At 39.3% G+C, this 14,825-nt stretch overlaps 1 protein-coding gene across 1 annotated transcript in view; it reads right to left on the minus strand.

The window, feature by feature from the left end:
* Positions 1 to 4,995: 4,995 nt before the first annotated feature.
* Positions 4,996 to 14,825, minus strand: part of LOC310642018 (sodium channel protein type 3 subunit alpha-like) — a gene marked incomplete at its 3' end in the record, with an annotated part of 69,910 nt that continues 60,080 nt past the window's right edge. Inside the window, 6 exon segments of the mRNA XM_083365395.1 lie at positions 4,996 to 6,188; positions 7,875 to 8,145; positions 8,469 to 8,573; positions 11,501 to 11,638; positions 11,985 to 12,038; positions 14,187 to 14,468. Of these exon segments, the coding sequence (XP_083221521.1) occupies positions 4,996 to 6,188; positions 7,875 to 8,145; positions 8,469 to 8,573; positions 11,501 to 11,638; positions 11,985 to 12,038; positions 14,187 to 14,468 (2,043 nt within the window).

A 14,825-nucleotide genomic window follows, 5' to 3' on the forward strand; every position in this document is an offset into this window, starting at 1 on the left:
TAGGCAGCTATTGTGAGCTGGTTCATAGGAAACTATAATCTGCTTTTAGCACAAACTACTAAATAAATTACAGTTAACTGGAATCACATGCTAAACCACTGACCGTGATTTTCTAGTCACAAAGACTAGAGTCATATAGTAATGATTGCTTTACAGCTTAGAGCAGACATGTCAAACTCATGATGTCACGTGATGTCACGCGACGTATCGGGACTGTTTTGCCATTGCCGGCAATGGGGTGGGAGCGGCTTCCGCATGATGCATCCGGCCTGTGGGCTGGCAGTTTGACACCCTTGGCTTAAAAAGGTAAAGGTAAAGGTTCCCCCGCACATGCGTGCTAGTCGTTTCCAACTCTAGGGGCCGGTGCTCATCTCCGTTTCAAAGCCGAAGAGCCAGCACTTGTCCGAAGACGTCTCCATGGTCATGTGGCCAGCATGACTAGACGCCAAAGGCACACGGAACACTGTTACCTTCCCATGTAGTGGTCCCTATTTTTCTACTTGCATTTTTACGTGCTTTCGAACTGCTAGGTTGGCAGAAGCTGGGACGAGTAACAGGCGCTCACTCTGTTATGCGGCACTCGGGATTCGACCCGCCAAACTGCCGACCTTCTGATCGACAAGCTTGGCTTAGAGTGTTACATAAACTACGCTGGAGTTTTACTAAAGTTTTTCCAGTACTTCCCAGGGCCAAACTGGCTTTGTTGTTCTGGTTATTTCTTGGCCCTATGGCTAAACTCGGTTTCTTTGTTCTGCATCCACATATATGTTTTCTCACCCAGGAAAAAGCATAGATTTGATGAGAGGACTTTCAAATTAAGGCAGTGTGGATTAAATAAGTGTTTTTCATCCTTGGCAGCTTGGAGATGTGTGGACTTCAACTGCCAGAATTCCCCAGCTGTAAATTATTCATGACACCTTTCTACTTACTTATTTAACCTGCTTCATGTGGTTGAGATGGATGTAAAGGCCTTTTCTCCAGGGAGATGGCAATGCATTTCAGTTCACTGTAGTATCTTTATTCCCCCTATGATGCTGACTGCAGCATGTTTTTACCAAGGTCAAAATGCTTGAATTTCTATGAGTAAAGATAAAACAATACATCAGCACCATACATTGAATATTGGTTGTGGGTTGTGAGGGGTTTTTTCCCCCGAATAAATCAGCATGGATTCATTCAAACCCTCATTTCAAATGCAACAGCAAGTGGCAAATAATGATTTTTCAGTAAGATCCAGAACAAACAAATGAGTGACAATGAATTAACTCAACTGGAAGTCAATTGTAGAATTTCTGTCAGTGGATGCTTGCATTTTGCAGTTTTTGCATACTGAGAAGGAAAGGAAATTTGACTTTAGAATACTGAAAAAATACCTTGGTAATTTTTTCTGGTTGGGCTCCTTAAAATTAAATTGTAAGAGAATAATTTTTGACATTTATCTCTTTCCTCATTATATTTGCTACTACTCCCAATGGCAACAGTGGTATAATGGGCTTCATTCATTCATTCAGCTTATGATCCACTGTAATCCTCAAGGACCTCCAGCTGTAGAAGAAACGGAAGACTCTGGGGGTGGAGTTAAAAGAGGGATCAGCCTAGAATCCCTATGAGTCACAATGGAATGAACTCGAATCTACCTTGAATTCTGTTGACTTGCATCTAACCCCATGCAGGTGTTAACTGTTAGTTGAGAAGATACTTGTGCATAGCTATGGTTAGCAGTAAATCAATTTAACTGAATCTTCACACGAGGACCTGAGCTTTTGTGCCTGACACCAGTAGTTAATAAAGCCACATAATAAAAGCATAATATAAAATGACATAATTTCATAACCAAATCAAAGCTGAAACCAGCAAATCAACCCCTGCCCCCAACCTTGAAATGGCCACTGCTTACACCACAAATTTCATTGGAAAAGCTTAGTTTTCAGCAACTTCCAAAATGACACTGAGGAGGTCAGACTGAACTCAACCAAGATGCTGTTCCAAAAAGCAGGTACTGTCCCAGAAAAGCAGCGCTTCTGTATCTCAGCTTTTCCCACTTCATGGAAGTGAAGTACTACCAACAGTTTCTCCTGGACAAACAAGTCAGGTGGGTCAATTCTGGTTGGAAAATAGGTTCCTAGAGACATCTGAGCTCCAAGGCCTGTAAGCCTTTACTAATCAGAACTTGCAGTTTGATTGCATCTAGAAGCCAACGCAGGGCCTGTAGCATAGGGACTAATGTGCATTTGGTGACATGTGCCAATCAGCTAGCTGACTACTGCTTTTGAAACTAATTGTAGTTTCGGCATGGTCTTCAAAAGAGACCTCTATAGAATGGATTGCAACAGTCCATATGGGTGGTAAGGAGAACACATTCCTTGGTTGAGTTCTCCTGAGGAGCACAACCATGAGTAGTTTTATCGTAAGATTACATTAACAGCATCTTGCAACAGTGGAAGTATTTCCTTCCTCATTTCCTTTTCCTGCCCAGAAAAGTAGGGAGGGTCCCTTTTGAAACCCTTCCCATGCCACCCCTTCTGTGGGATGAGAAATCTTTTACAGGAGAGTTGTCCAGTCTGTGGCTCTTCCCCTTGTGTCCCAAGGTCATTCCCACATGCTATCTGCTCCTTTAAAGCTACAACGGTATATCAATCAGAAGTGTGGAAAAAGACTCACCTCTTCCTGGCCATGGCTTCCACTTAGCATGAGTCAACAAGGACCCCAAAGTTGTAGTCCTGCTCCTTCAGAGGAAATGCTTCCCCATCTAGGTGCAAGAGAGGTAGTCCTTGACTTATGGCCATAATTGAGCCCAAAATTTACGCTGCTGACAGTTGTTAAGTTTTGCCCCATTTTACAAGCTTTATTGTCACAGTTGTTAAGTGAATCACTGCAGTTGTTAAGTTAGTAACAGGGTTATTAAATGAATCTGACTTCCCCATTGACTTAGCTCATCAGAAAGTTGCAAAATGTGATCACATGACCCTGGGATACTGCAACCGTCATGAGTCAGTTGCCAAGCATTTGAATTTTGATCATGTGACGGTGGCAGTTAGCTTTACTGGAACTTTCAAATCAGTGGTTTTGGTGTCATCCATGCAACACTGACAAGACTATTGTAATTTATCATCACTGCTATGGCAGTGTTATAAATTGCTAGCATATAAGCTCTCTTTGCTTGAGCACAATTTTATCACACCGAGGCATCAATGTAGAATCTGTCATTCAACAAAGAAATGAACAAATGGTCATTAATTATTTTATTTTATTTTTTTAGTACTGTGGAGAGCTCAGTTGAAAGATACAATGAAAATAAAATAAAACATGGAAACCAAAAGAGCACAAATGTAGTTTTATGTACATCAATACTGCTTTTTTTTTACATTATTTATATATGCTAATCGCACTGCCAACAGGTTAAACAGCTTGCATTATTCCATATATAGCCTTGGTCTACACCATTTAGTAGCCACTTCAAATTTCAAAAAGCTAAAAAGAAAAGTGATCAATAACTGCAAACTATAATTCAGTGATAGGAAGAACTGTTTTCATTCAGCACTTCCTGTAGAAAAGAAAGATGGTTGATAGAAGGATCACAGCACACTGGTAGCAATGGCAATATTCACAGGCTTCAGCATCTTCCAAATTATCTCTAATGGCACAGGACACAATGATCTGTCAATAGTTTGCAAGCGAGGCCTGCTAGGGCACGTTTGCAGAAATAACGTTGTGTCCAGAACAACTGTAGGCTCAAATATGTACAAACAGGTCTTTACAACTCATACCTGTAGCAGTATTATTTTTTAAAAAAAGAACGTAGGCATATACTATACTGAGAGCAGCTGATTATGCAGTACTTTAAGACAAAATAGAATTCTACTTTTTTTTTCCCTCCACTCTTTCCACCATCAAGGCATTTTTGTTCGCTGTTTTTCTCCTCTGAACATTTGACTGCTACCTTGAATTAACAGATAACCTCCGACATTTGTATATTCCTTATTCCTATCTGCTGCAATGTGCTAGGAATTAACCTGTGACCTAACTGATTGTTCAGTGCAAAGATAATCCCATCTTAGGCAAGGGACTGGATTTCGACAAATCCCCAGGACTAAGATACTACTTGCATGTGTTTGTATATGTGCATGTGTGCTTGCACACACGGGCACAAACACAAGTGTGCGCATGTGCACTCATTCCGATTTGGTAACCAGCATAAAAAATAATGCATCTTGGAATTGGTATAAATAGTAGGGATAAGAGGTTGCCTCTTAACAGAAAGTATAAAATTGCTCCAAGCTGAAACAGCAAAACAGTGAAAGCCTGTGCTGGATGATGCCACAAGGGTTCCACGCACAATCCAAGGAGTGCAGCATCTCCTCATACAAATTGCTTCCCTGTCTGAATGTTATAGAGAATTAAGAGACTAGAACACCTGGTCCTGGTTTCCCCCCCCCTCCCTTCCCTCCCATCACAACAGAAACCCCATTTACAAAAATAGTCACATATAAACACCCTGCGGATTTGATTTTTTTTTTAAAAAAAGAACAACACGATAAATTCACCTATACTGTGTGTTGGTGTGCACACATGCGAGAATATGGCGAATGCGGCTGCTGAAGAACACACAGTGAGAACACTTCCTGAATTAAGTGTCTTGTAACTTTACTGAACGTGTAATGGCTTTGCCCAATTTACACTGAGCAGCAGTGTCACCCCTCTCTCTCTTTTGCTGCAAGAGCAACAAGGGGCGGCCACTTTGTTTTCCAGAGTTAAGGTCTGGTGACGAAGGGGGGGGGTCACTGTCTTATTAAGAGGCACTAACCTTGAAAGAGAGCGTACATATCTATATAGTGACATGTCTGCGTGTGTCTATATCTATACCTAGATATACACGTAATATATTTATAAACACTGACAGTTTAAGCATAACTCTCCAGTGGAGCTTTGCTGACAAATACATCCCCTTCAAAGGCTGTAAACAAGTTGAAGAACAAATAATGCAAATGATCGGTTTCACTTTTTGCTAATCCTTATATCTTTCCCTTTAAAGCCTCTGTCTGTTTTGCCCTTTTCATATTTCTCTTTGTTTGCCTTAGTAACACTATCGTAGGAAGGGGGGCAGGTGGTGGAGGAGCTCTTGTCTGTTCTCTCTGGACTGGAATTCCCATGAAACCTATCAGAGGTCACGTCTTTGATTGGTAGGACGTTGCCGTCTCTGCATTTTTCTTTATTATACCTAGAAGTTACTTTTTTAACTTTCTGCTTCAGGAGGAAACGCCTGAAAGTCCGCTGAATGACGGTGGCGGACACCTCCTCCTGCTTCCGCTTTAATGTGGTGGTGATTGGTTCGTATGAAACTTTGGATGGATTGGCTGCCATGAAGCGGTCTTCCATTTGCACTCGCAGTAAATCCATTTCTTCGCTTTCTCCCAAGACGCGCTTGGTAAAGGCAAACAAGATGTCGAGGCAGTGAATTCTGTCACCGCTCACCATGGGCAGGTCCATCGCAATAAGCTGAACTTTGTTTGGTTTTGCAATCAGAAGAGGAGGATCCAACGAAGCAGCAAAATCAGAGAGTTTACTATATTCTATGAATTGGGACGCATCCGGATCAAACTTTTCCCAGACCTCGTAGAACATCTCAAAATCATCCTCGCTCAAAGGCTCAGCACTTTCTTCGGTAGCCACGCTGAAGTTCTCCAAAATGACAGCAATGTACATGTTCACTACAACTAAAAATGAGATGATAATGTAGCTGACAAAGAAGAAAATCCCAACTGAAGGGTTGCCACAGTCTCCCTTGACTGAGCTACCCGGGTGGTCTATCTCCGGGTCGCAGTCTGGAGGCCCGCTGTTCAGGATGGGCGCTAGCAGGCCATCCCAGCCAGCAGAGGTGGTGATCTGAAAGAGGCAGAGCATGCTGTTGCCAAAAGTTTCAAAGTTGAACAAGTCATCGATGCCAACTTCTCTCTTCACGTAGGCAAAGTTGGACATTCCAAATATGGCGTAGATGAACATAACCAGGAAAAGGAGGAGACCAATGTTGAACAAGGCAGGGAGAGACATCATCAAGGCAAAAAGCAGGGTGCGGATCCCTTTTGCCCCCTTGATTAGACGCAGGATTCGACCTATCCTGGCAAGCCGAATTACTCGGAACAAAGTGGGGGACACAAAGTATTTCTCAATGATCTCCGCGAGGAACATTCCTGCAAAATAAAAATAAAAAATTAAAAGTGACACTGTAACAGCACCCAGTATTTCTCATTACTTTATAAAGCAGAAGCTGGGCATACATGAAAATTAAAACAAAATATTTTTAAATGATTCTTAAATATAAACTGCTATATTAGTCCAAAGGAAACATATTGATTAGATGCTGGTAGGTTGAAAAAAAATTAACAAGCAACAAACTTAACAGTAAAGAAAAATTAAGACTGTTAATCTTCATTATCTTAGGCAAATTCTAAAACAATCAATTTGCAAACACAAAAAAAATGTGTAAAAATTCTTTGGCTCTGTCAGGGAACTGTGCAGCCATGGAGTCAGACGCTGAAACGACCTTGTAGTTTTATATAACTAAATATATTTTACATTTATATTTACAGTAAACAAATAAATACTGTCCATTAACACACGAAGAGAGAGTCAGTTTGGTGGAATCGTTAAAATAGCGGTTCCCAATCAGCTGGGGGGCAGAGGGGAACCAGGCTATGCGAGTGGCAGGCTGTTATGCATGCACATGTGCAAAGCTCCACTCACGAGACTGGCGAGCCAGCCTGCCGCTTGCATGAGTGGAACTGGGCATGTGTGCATGCTGGCCTGCCATTTGCACGAGTGGAGCTGCACACCTCTCATGCGGCCCGGTTCTGAATAGGCCATGTTGTGGGCCACAGCCCAGGGGTTGGGGACCCTTGAGTTAAGACATCAAGATACAACCTAGGAGACCTTTAGTTCTAGTTCCACCTTAGGCACAAAGCCAAATGGGTGACTTGGGCCAGTTATTTGATTTCAGCCCCAGGAAGTCAGCAAGAGCAAATCACTTCTAAAATCTTGCCAAAAAAACCCACAGGGACTTGTCCAGGCAGTTGCCAAGAGTCCAAACAGACTCAAAGGCACCCAAAAAACTCAAACAACAATGAAGATCATCATCCCTTATTTTGTCTCTTGCATTCTCTTCATATGCCTTTTAACTCGTTATTATAAAATTTCAGTTGCATGAGCTGACTCAAATAAAATGCCAAACCAGATTTTCCTTTCATCTATCCTCTGATTTACTTACCACTGTCTTAAGACATGCTGTTTAACTGGGTTACAAGATCAACCTATCAGGTGTACAAGCAGATTAATGTGAGAATTTCAGCCTATGAGAAGGGAAAGGAGAATTCTCAACCTTTATACTTGTTTATTAGACTATTTTAAAAGCTTTGTTGGATCAGGATGATGGCTTATGCAATATATAATATCATATTCCATGATATATAATGTCCAATAAGATGCATGAAGTAACTTCCCATTATTGTTTGCCAGAAGCTGCCAATTTAAGACAAGCTGCCTGTGATTCAGGTGATAGCATGCAGCTGCTAGCAACCCTGTCCTCCATGAGTATGTCTTGATTGCACTTAAATTCAACAAAAGTCTGTATTTGAAGTTGGCATTTTTGTATATGCTTCAATATATCATTTTGATTATGCTTATATTTAATTGTATTTGCCAATTACTATTACTGTAACTCTTGTTGGCATTAAACAATCCTACTACTAAACTGGGAATCTAAAAAAATAGTACATGACTTTAATGAATCAGTTTACAAATCTATTACTGAATTAGAACTCTAATGCAATTTAGTAAATTATTTTAGCCATCGTTTAATTTTGGAAACAAATGGTTCTTACCTACAATGGAGAGAATGACAACGACAAAATCAAAAATATTCCAGCCAATGGTAAAATAATAATGACGAAGTGAAATCAGTTTGAGTATACATTCTCCAGTGAAAAGAATTATGAATACCAGGTTAATCCTGGATAAGATAATTTCCATTTCTTTACTTTGGTCATCTGTTTCAACCATCATGGTGACCATATTAAGGCAAATAAGAATCATGATACTGATATCAAAGGCTTGTTTGGTTACAAAGTCAAAGACTAATCCTTGAAATTTATTCTGTAACAACAAAAAAACAAAAAATGTTAATAATGCAAAAATAATTTTATTATCGGATTATTATTTTTTCTTTATCGTTTCTTTTCACTAATGTTCATGCCCTCTTCTTTGGGGAATGGATGACTGTACTAATCAGAAGAAAACAACAACAAAAATCAAATCTTGAACCCAAATCCTAAATTTGATAACACAAGCTACAATTTTACATATTTCATTGTCCACATGTAATTACAATAAGTGCACTCCATGTTATTTTGAACAAGATGCTAAGAGTTAGAAAGCGTGGTCCAAGAGCAGAAAATATTCGAAACAGAAATCCTTACCCCTGGTCTCGGTATTGGCTTTTGTGGTTTTTTGGAGCCCAGCTTTTTCATTGCATTGTAATATTTTTTCTGTTCCTCTGTCATAAAAATGTCTTGTCCTCCAAACTAAAGAAATAAAATCAAAACTAGTTACACAACATGTTGCCATATTGATTTGTGTAATGATGGATGAACACATTTTAATCCATTGATAATAACACCATATAATCACAATTTTGTGTAATATCCACTGGCCCGAGTCTATTTTTAGGCCAAATAAAAAGAAATGGGTTTGAAATTTAAGGCCTGGAAGAGTCTTAAGAACTTATTTCTATATAATACCATATACACTGAGCATTTCAATTTCAATTTATTATTACAGCCAAAGGCCGACACATAAATTAAAACATCCAAATACAACAAAACTAAACAGAACCAGCACAAGAGGACATAGCAATATATTACAGTTAATGATGTAATCAATGGGCGACCAAGGTCTGCCTAGTTTTATAGACAGTATAACAAAAACTAGCTAGCTTCAGAAAAACTGAATCATACTGACCTGACAATAAAAATACATTGAATATAGTCTAAAACTGGATAAAACAAGTAATAAAAGTAATTATAAAAGATTATTTAAAAAATCTAAAATGTTTAGTCATGTTTCTGGCGAATCCCCAATGCTGCTGCACAGAATCTAGCCACTTGCGCCGTGATCACTGCCTGCTCATCTTTAAGCAGCCACTGGAGATAAATACTTTCCAAACGACCAGGATACCTATCAATTATGGGGAGGATATGTTTTTCCCCGAATAGGTCTATAGAAGGAACATCGAAGGAGTATGTGTCCAATGGTCTCCACCTCTCCTGAGCCACAGGAGCAGAGTCTTTCAGCCAATGGTGTCTTTTTATACTTGTACAGGACGGCCGATGGAAACGCATGGTACTGAGTAACTTTTTCTACCTAATCTTGCCCTTCAAAATATGGAAGGTAGTTACACAAGATAAGATTTCTTTTTCGGCTATGAGATCAAAAGAATATATAACCCTTCTCGCTGGTCTACATTTGGTAGTAGAAGAAGGAAGTACCATTAAAGGTATCTCTTTTCTCTAGTTTCACCACTGGATCATTTTAACAGAATGGCTGTAATGTTTTCATTGTTTTAGTTGCCGAACTGTAGTTTTGTTAGTTGTCCAGGGAATATTTATCAATATAGAATACTACAGAATAAGTAAAAAAGTTAAAGCAGGATTGGTTAAACTCTTCCTGAAAGAGCAGGTTTATAATCTAGGAAAGTCTTTCTCCACATCTGTCTTTGTATCCCCCAGTGCCAAGAAGCACATTTACAGAATTATGCCTGCCATACCAAGCAACAACCTTTCTGTAAAGCTTAAGCACAGGCACAATTATTTATGTCTTGGTTGGGTTTGGAGTATTGCAATATGCTGTGTGTGAAACAATCTTTGAACAGTGTCCCAAAGCAATTACAGTAATGTAAAATGCAGCAAGTTATTGTTAAACGACTGTTAAAATTCCAGGAACATATTATATTTATGCTAAAAGAACTGCATTAGTTTCAGCTATCTTATAGGCAGAATTGAAGACATAAGAGTTTAATTTTTAATACGCTGGACGGTTTAGGGCAGGGGTAGGCAACCTCGGCTCTTTTATGACTCCTGGACTTCAACTCCCAGAATTCCTGAGTCAGCTGACTCAGGAATTCTGGGAGTTGAAGTCCAGGAGTCATAAAAGAGCCAAGGTTGCCTACCCCTGGTTTAGGGCCTAATGATCTGTTAGGAACCTTTCTTGTTATGAATTTGTTTGGATGTTAAGGGCTGCAGGAAATGTCTTATTTAAAAAGCACACACACACCCCTCCTGTTGTGTATATGGAACAGGGTCTTCCCATGCATCCCTTCCTAGTTATCAAATGCCTACTCTTAGGAGTTGCCTTCAGCCCCTCTTCTCCTTCTGCCTTTGGAAAGGGAGTTAGAATTCACTTCCTGAACTGAGCCTTGTAGTGTTTTCTATGATTCAACCATTTATACGTCTAGTAGTTTAACTATGCTTTGACTTGTTGATCCCTTTTTAGTTTTGCTTTTATGCTGTTGCCCATCCTGATCATCTTTTGGAATAATAAATATGTTTTATTAAATAAATATGTCTACTCCTCATATGAAGTTAATATTCCAAATACAAACAGGCAATTGTTGTAAAGGTCAAGACCAGATCACATGCTGCACTGAACTGTAAAGTCCTGACACCCCCCCACCAACCGCCCGCCCACCCCCGTCACTCATGAAACTACAACTCTGAACAAACCACACTTTCTCAACTTAGCTTGTTGTGTTGGGATCAGGCTCAGGGCCCACCAGTGAAAAGATGTACTATAGTAGCCTTGGTGGAGCAGTGGGCTGATGCCTCCTTAAGTAACACCAGCTGCCTGCAATTAGTGCAGGTTCGCATCCCACCAGGCTCAAGGTTGACTCAGCCTTCCATCCTTCCGAGGTAGGTAAAATGAGGACCCAGATTGTTGGGGGCAATCAAGCTGACTTTGTAATAATGCCGCTTGGGTGTGTGTGTGAAAGCCCTAATAAGCAGGCATATACATAGAATGAAGGCTACTGCTAAGCTTGTAAGCCGCCCTGAGTCTTCGGAGAAGGGCGGGATATAAATGGAATTAAAATAAAATTTAAATTTTTTTTAGAAGAAATTAGTTTTATATACTCTTACTTCCTTATTTCCCCCCCCCCCCATTTTACCAACCAGTACATAAGAACATTTGATTTCTTTACCTTCATATTGGTTCCTGCACTGAAAGTTAAGATGTGTTTGGGGAGGAGGATTACAGATAAAAAAGAAATAAACTAATAATGGTGACATTACTGTAGATAGCAGAAAACCTACTGGAAACTCAGGATGACAAGATAGTAGTAGTCATATAAATATTTAAATATATATTGTTCTAACATTTTAAGGGGGTTTCTTGTGTTGTTTTTTTTAAATTGTAGATTTTACTTCCAGAGGATACAGCAAACACTTTAAATACTTATCTTCTTTTTTTGCTGATTGAAATTATCTATAATGACGCCAATGAAGAGGTTTAAGGTAAAAAATGATCCAAAGATTATGAAGATAACAAAATAAAGATACATATATAAGTTGTCCTCATAATAGGGTTGTTCTTTTACCTACAAGACATAAAATAATACAATCACTTAAGGCAGGCAGTAATCAGATTCTTTTGTAATGCAGCAATTGCAAATTAGGAATCTATTCAGTGGTGGGATTCAGCTGGTTCTCACCACTTCAGGAGAAACAGTAGCTAATTTTTTTTGTTGCCCAGGCCCAGAATGGACTTCTGGATCCAAGCTACTAAATGCAAATGTCTTTCAGTTTATCATTCCTGTAAAGCTTGTTATCAATTACAACAACTCAGAAACACTTTTAAGTATTTCTTATTAACAAAATACGACATATACAGTTATGAACCAGAGACATTTCTCTGGGTTTAATAGAATATGAAAGGATACTTACATCCCGTGAATCAACAGCTGCATACATAATATCCATCCAGCCTTTAAAAGTAGCCTAAACAGAATCAGAATGAGTGAAAGTTCAGTGAAAAAGTGAAAGAGATACAGACATGGGGGGAAAATCCTATTTTGAAAAGTCCTGTTAAAATCAGTGGAATGTAACTTGGTCATGAGGAAATTCTAAGGATGTGCAAAATGATGAATGTATGACTCAAAACGTGAATGTGTCAGCTGTTTCATTCAGGGCTGTGTGAGGGTGTGGGGAACTAGGATAAAGTCAAGGAGACTGGCAGCTAAAGCTGACGAATAGACAACGTTGGTAGAATATGCGGCATGGGAGCACAGGAACAATGGCAGAAATAGCTGCTGGCAGGCACTTCTGTGGAATATACACACTGGGACATTGGCAGTGGCTGAAAGGAAGGTAAAAATACACTAGGAAGACCAGGGACTATCAAGCTAATGGGCACGTTGGAGGCAGCTGACAGGACGGAGTGCAGGAAAGCGCTAGAAAGATGGTGGAAGGGCCAACGAATATGTTGCATGGGGAACTGCTGATGGAAGGAGGGCAGAAATGGGTGAAGCCTTTGTCCTCTTCATCGACCCCAGATTTCATTTTGAAGCCTGGAACAACCAAAACATTCAGGTTTGTGGAACAATTCATCTGGGAGGATTCAACAGAATCTAAAAAACAGGACGATTTGTTTCAGAAATAAAACATTTTTTCTACTTCTGCGCACACCTCACAGTGTGCAAGGATGTCAAATGTAAGCTGCAACAATCCAGATTGGACTTGAGTGGCAGCAAAGAGTTAGGGGGTTTCTAAATTTCTATGCTGCTAGCTACTGGTCATATCAATTTCTGCAGCCCACCTGGAATTCTGAAGTCTAAATCCAATAAACAAAGCATTAAATGTAGTGATTTTACTTTTGCCGCATAAATGCAGGGAATATTGATCTAAACATTTAATGGAAGAGCTGAGTCAGTACTTTACAATCTAGTTTGCATTCTGATATGTTACAGAAGATGGAAGCTGATACAATAATATTGGACTAGAACTAATGCAAAGGAAAATTAGAAGATCCCTCAAAAGGTGTATTTACTTCCTGAATTTGGCTAACAATAAGAATTGGTACACCTGCATTAGTGAACTTGCTATACTCTACTGATGTTTTTATTATATTTTACTGAATATATTTTTGACGTAGTGATGGGATTACTGGATCTGGACGTGGGAAATTAAGTCCCTCTCAGCCACAGAGCTCACCGTGAATAATTTTGAGTCAACTATTTTCTCTTTGCCCAACCTATCTAAAAAGGTATTGTACGCGTGAGAATAAAATTAATAACACTCTTCACTTCAATACGAAGAGGTATCAAGGCAGCCATAATAATATTCTGCACAACAGAATAGGCTTTGGAGATGAGAAGTGTGGATGGATCACCAAATAAATGGTAATACCAATGAACCAAGCTGTGCACCTGATCTCAGTCTCTTCTTAGAAATAAATTAATCTTGTGCAAGCAAGAACAATGAATGGACATTTCAAATCCTATTGTATTAACTCCACAAAAGGAATGTTGTCGCTACAGCAGCAGCAGCCCAGAATCACCCTATCAGTAGAGTTTGCTAATAATGGTAGACAAGGTATATGAATCCCACCATCACGATCCACTGGAATTTTCTCACTGTTGCATTTCCTGTGGGAGTCACTAAAGATACTTGCAATATTGATACAGAACTGTATCATTTCAAAAATGGCTTACCATATATCAGTTTACTCCTTTTGATTTGTCCGCCTCTAACTGCCTCTACAAACAAACCTCCCCAGGAAGAGAGTTTCACTAGATTGACAACACCTACAATACTTCTCCTTTCTTATAACAAGCCTTATATCTGATGGAGTGGCATCTAGAGAAGAGCATCATTGGTGTGATCATGCTTAAATCAGGATTTTTTTTTTACTGGTAGAAATTCCAATGTGAACAGTGCCTGCAACGGCTTCATTACTGCTTTTATTTATTTAATTAAATCTACTCTATATAGTCACCCATCTTACCAAAGGCAACTCTTTTGATCCTGGATCTTGGTACAAGCAAGTATCACTGGAACTTATGTGGAACTTTAGAGTGAATTCAATGAATTTAGATGATTTCCATAGTGATTTTTATATACAGTGGGGGTAGAAAGAATATTACTTACAACTTGAAGCAGAGCAAGATAACCAGCCCCAACGTTATCAAAGTTAACTTTCACGTTTTTCCATCGGGCTTGCTGATTGTTGTGTATGAGCTCATCACATTCAGTTTTATTGTTGACATCGCTGACGTTGAACATTTCACCCGTTGTGGTATTAACGCAATGGTAGAACTTGCCAGCAAAGAGATTCACACCCATAATACTAAAGATCAGCCAAAATATGAGACAAACCAGAAGCACATTCATAATGGAGGGAATTGCTCCAATAAGGGCATTAACAACCACCTAGGTTACATATTGAAGAGGGGGAAAAAAGGGAGGGGGGAGGGGAAGAAGGCCTAGATTATTATTTTTTTTTGCAACTGAAGCTGTTTATATTCACAGATTGTATGGAAAATAATACACTACGTCAAAAGAAGGCAAGGTAAAGTTTACTCTCCCGCCCAAAAGACAAAACAGAAACCAAATGCTACAGAAAGTAAAAAAAAATGAAAACGAAAACCTGGTAAGATGGAATCATAACATTTGCGTGCACTGAGGAGACAAAAAAAGAAAAGAAAGAAAAAAGGTTACATACCAAGAACAAGTAAAAAGTACATATATGTCTGATAAATAATGGCTGGAACAAGAACATAAATATGC

Source organism: Vipera ursinii, assembly GCF_947247035.1.
Source record: "Vipera ursinii genome assembly, chromosome: 1".
Taxonomy (NCBI): domain Eukaryota; kingdom Metazoa; phylum Chordata; class Lepidosauria; order Squamata; family Viperidae; genus Vipera; species Vipera ursinii.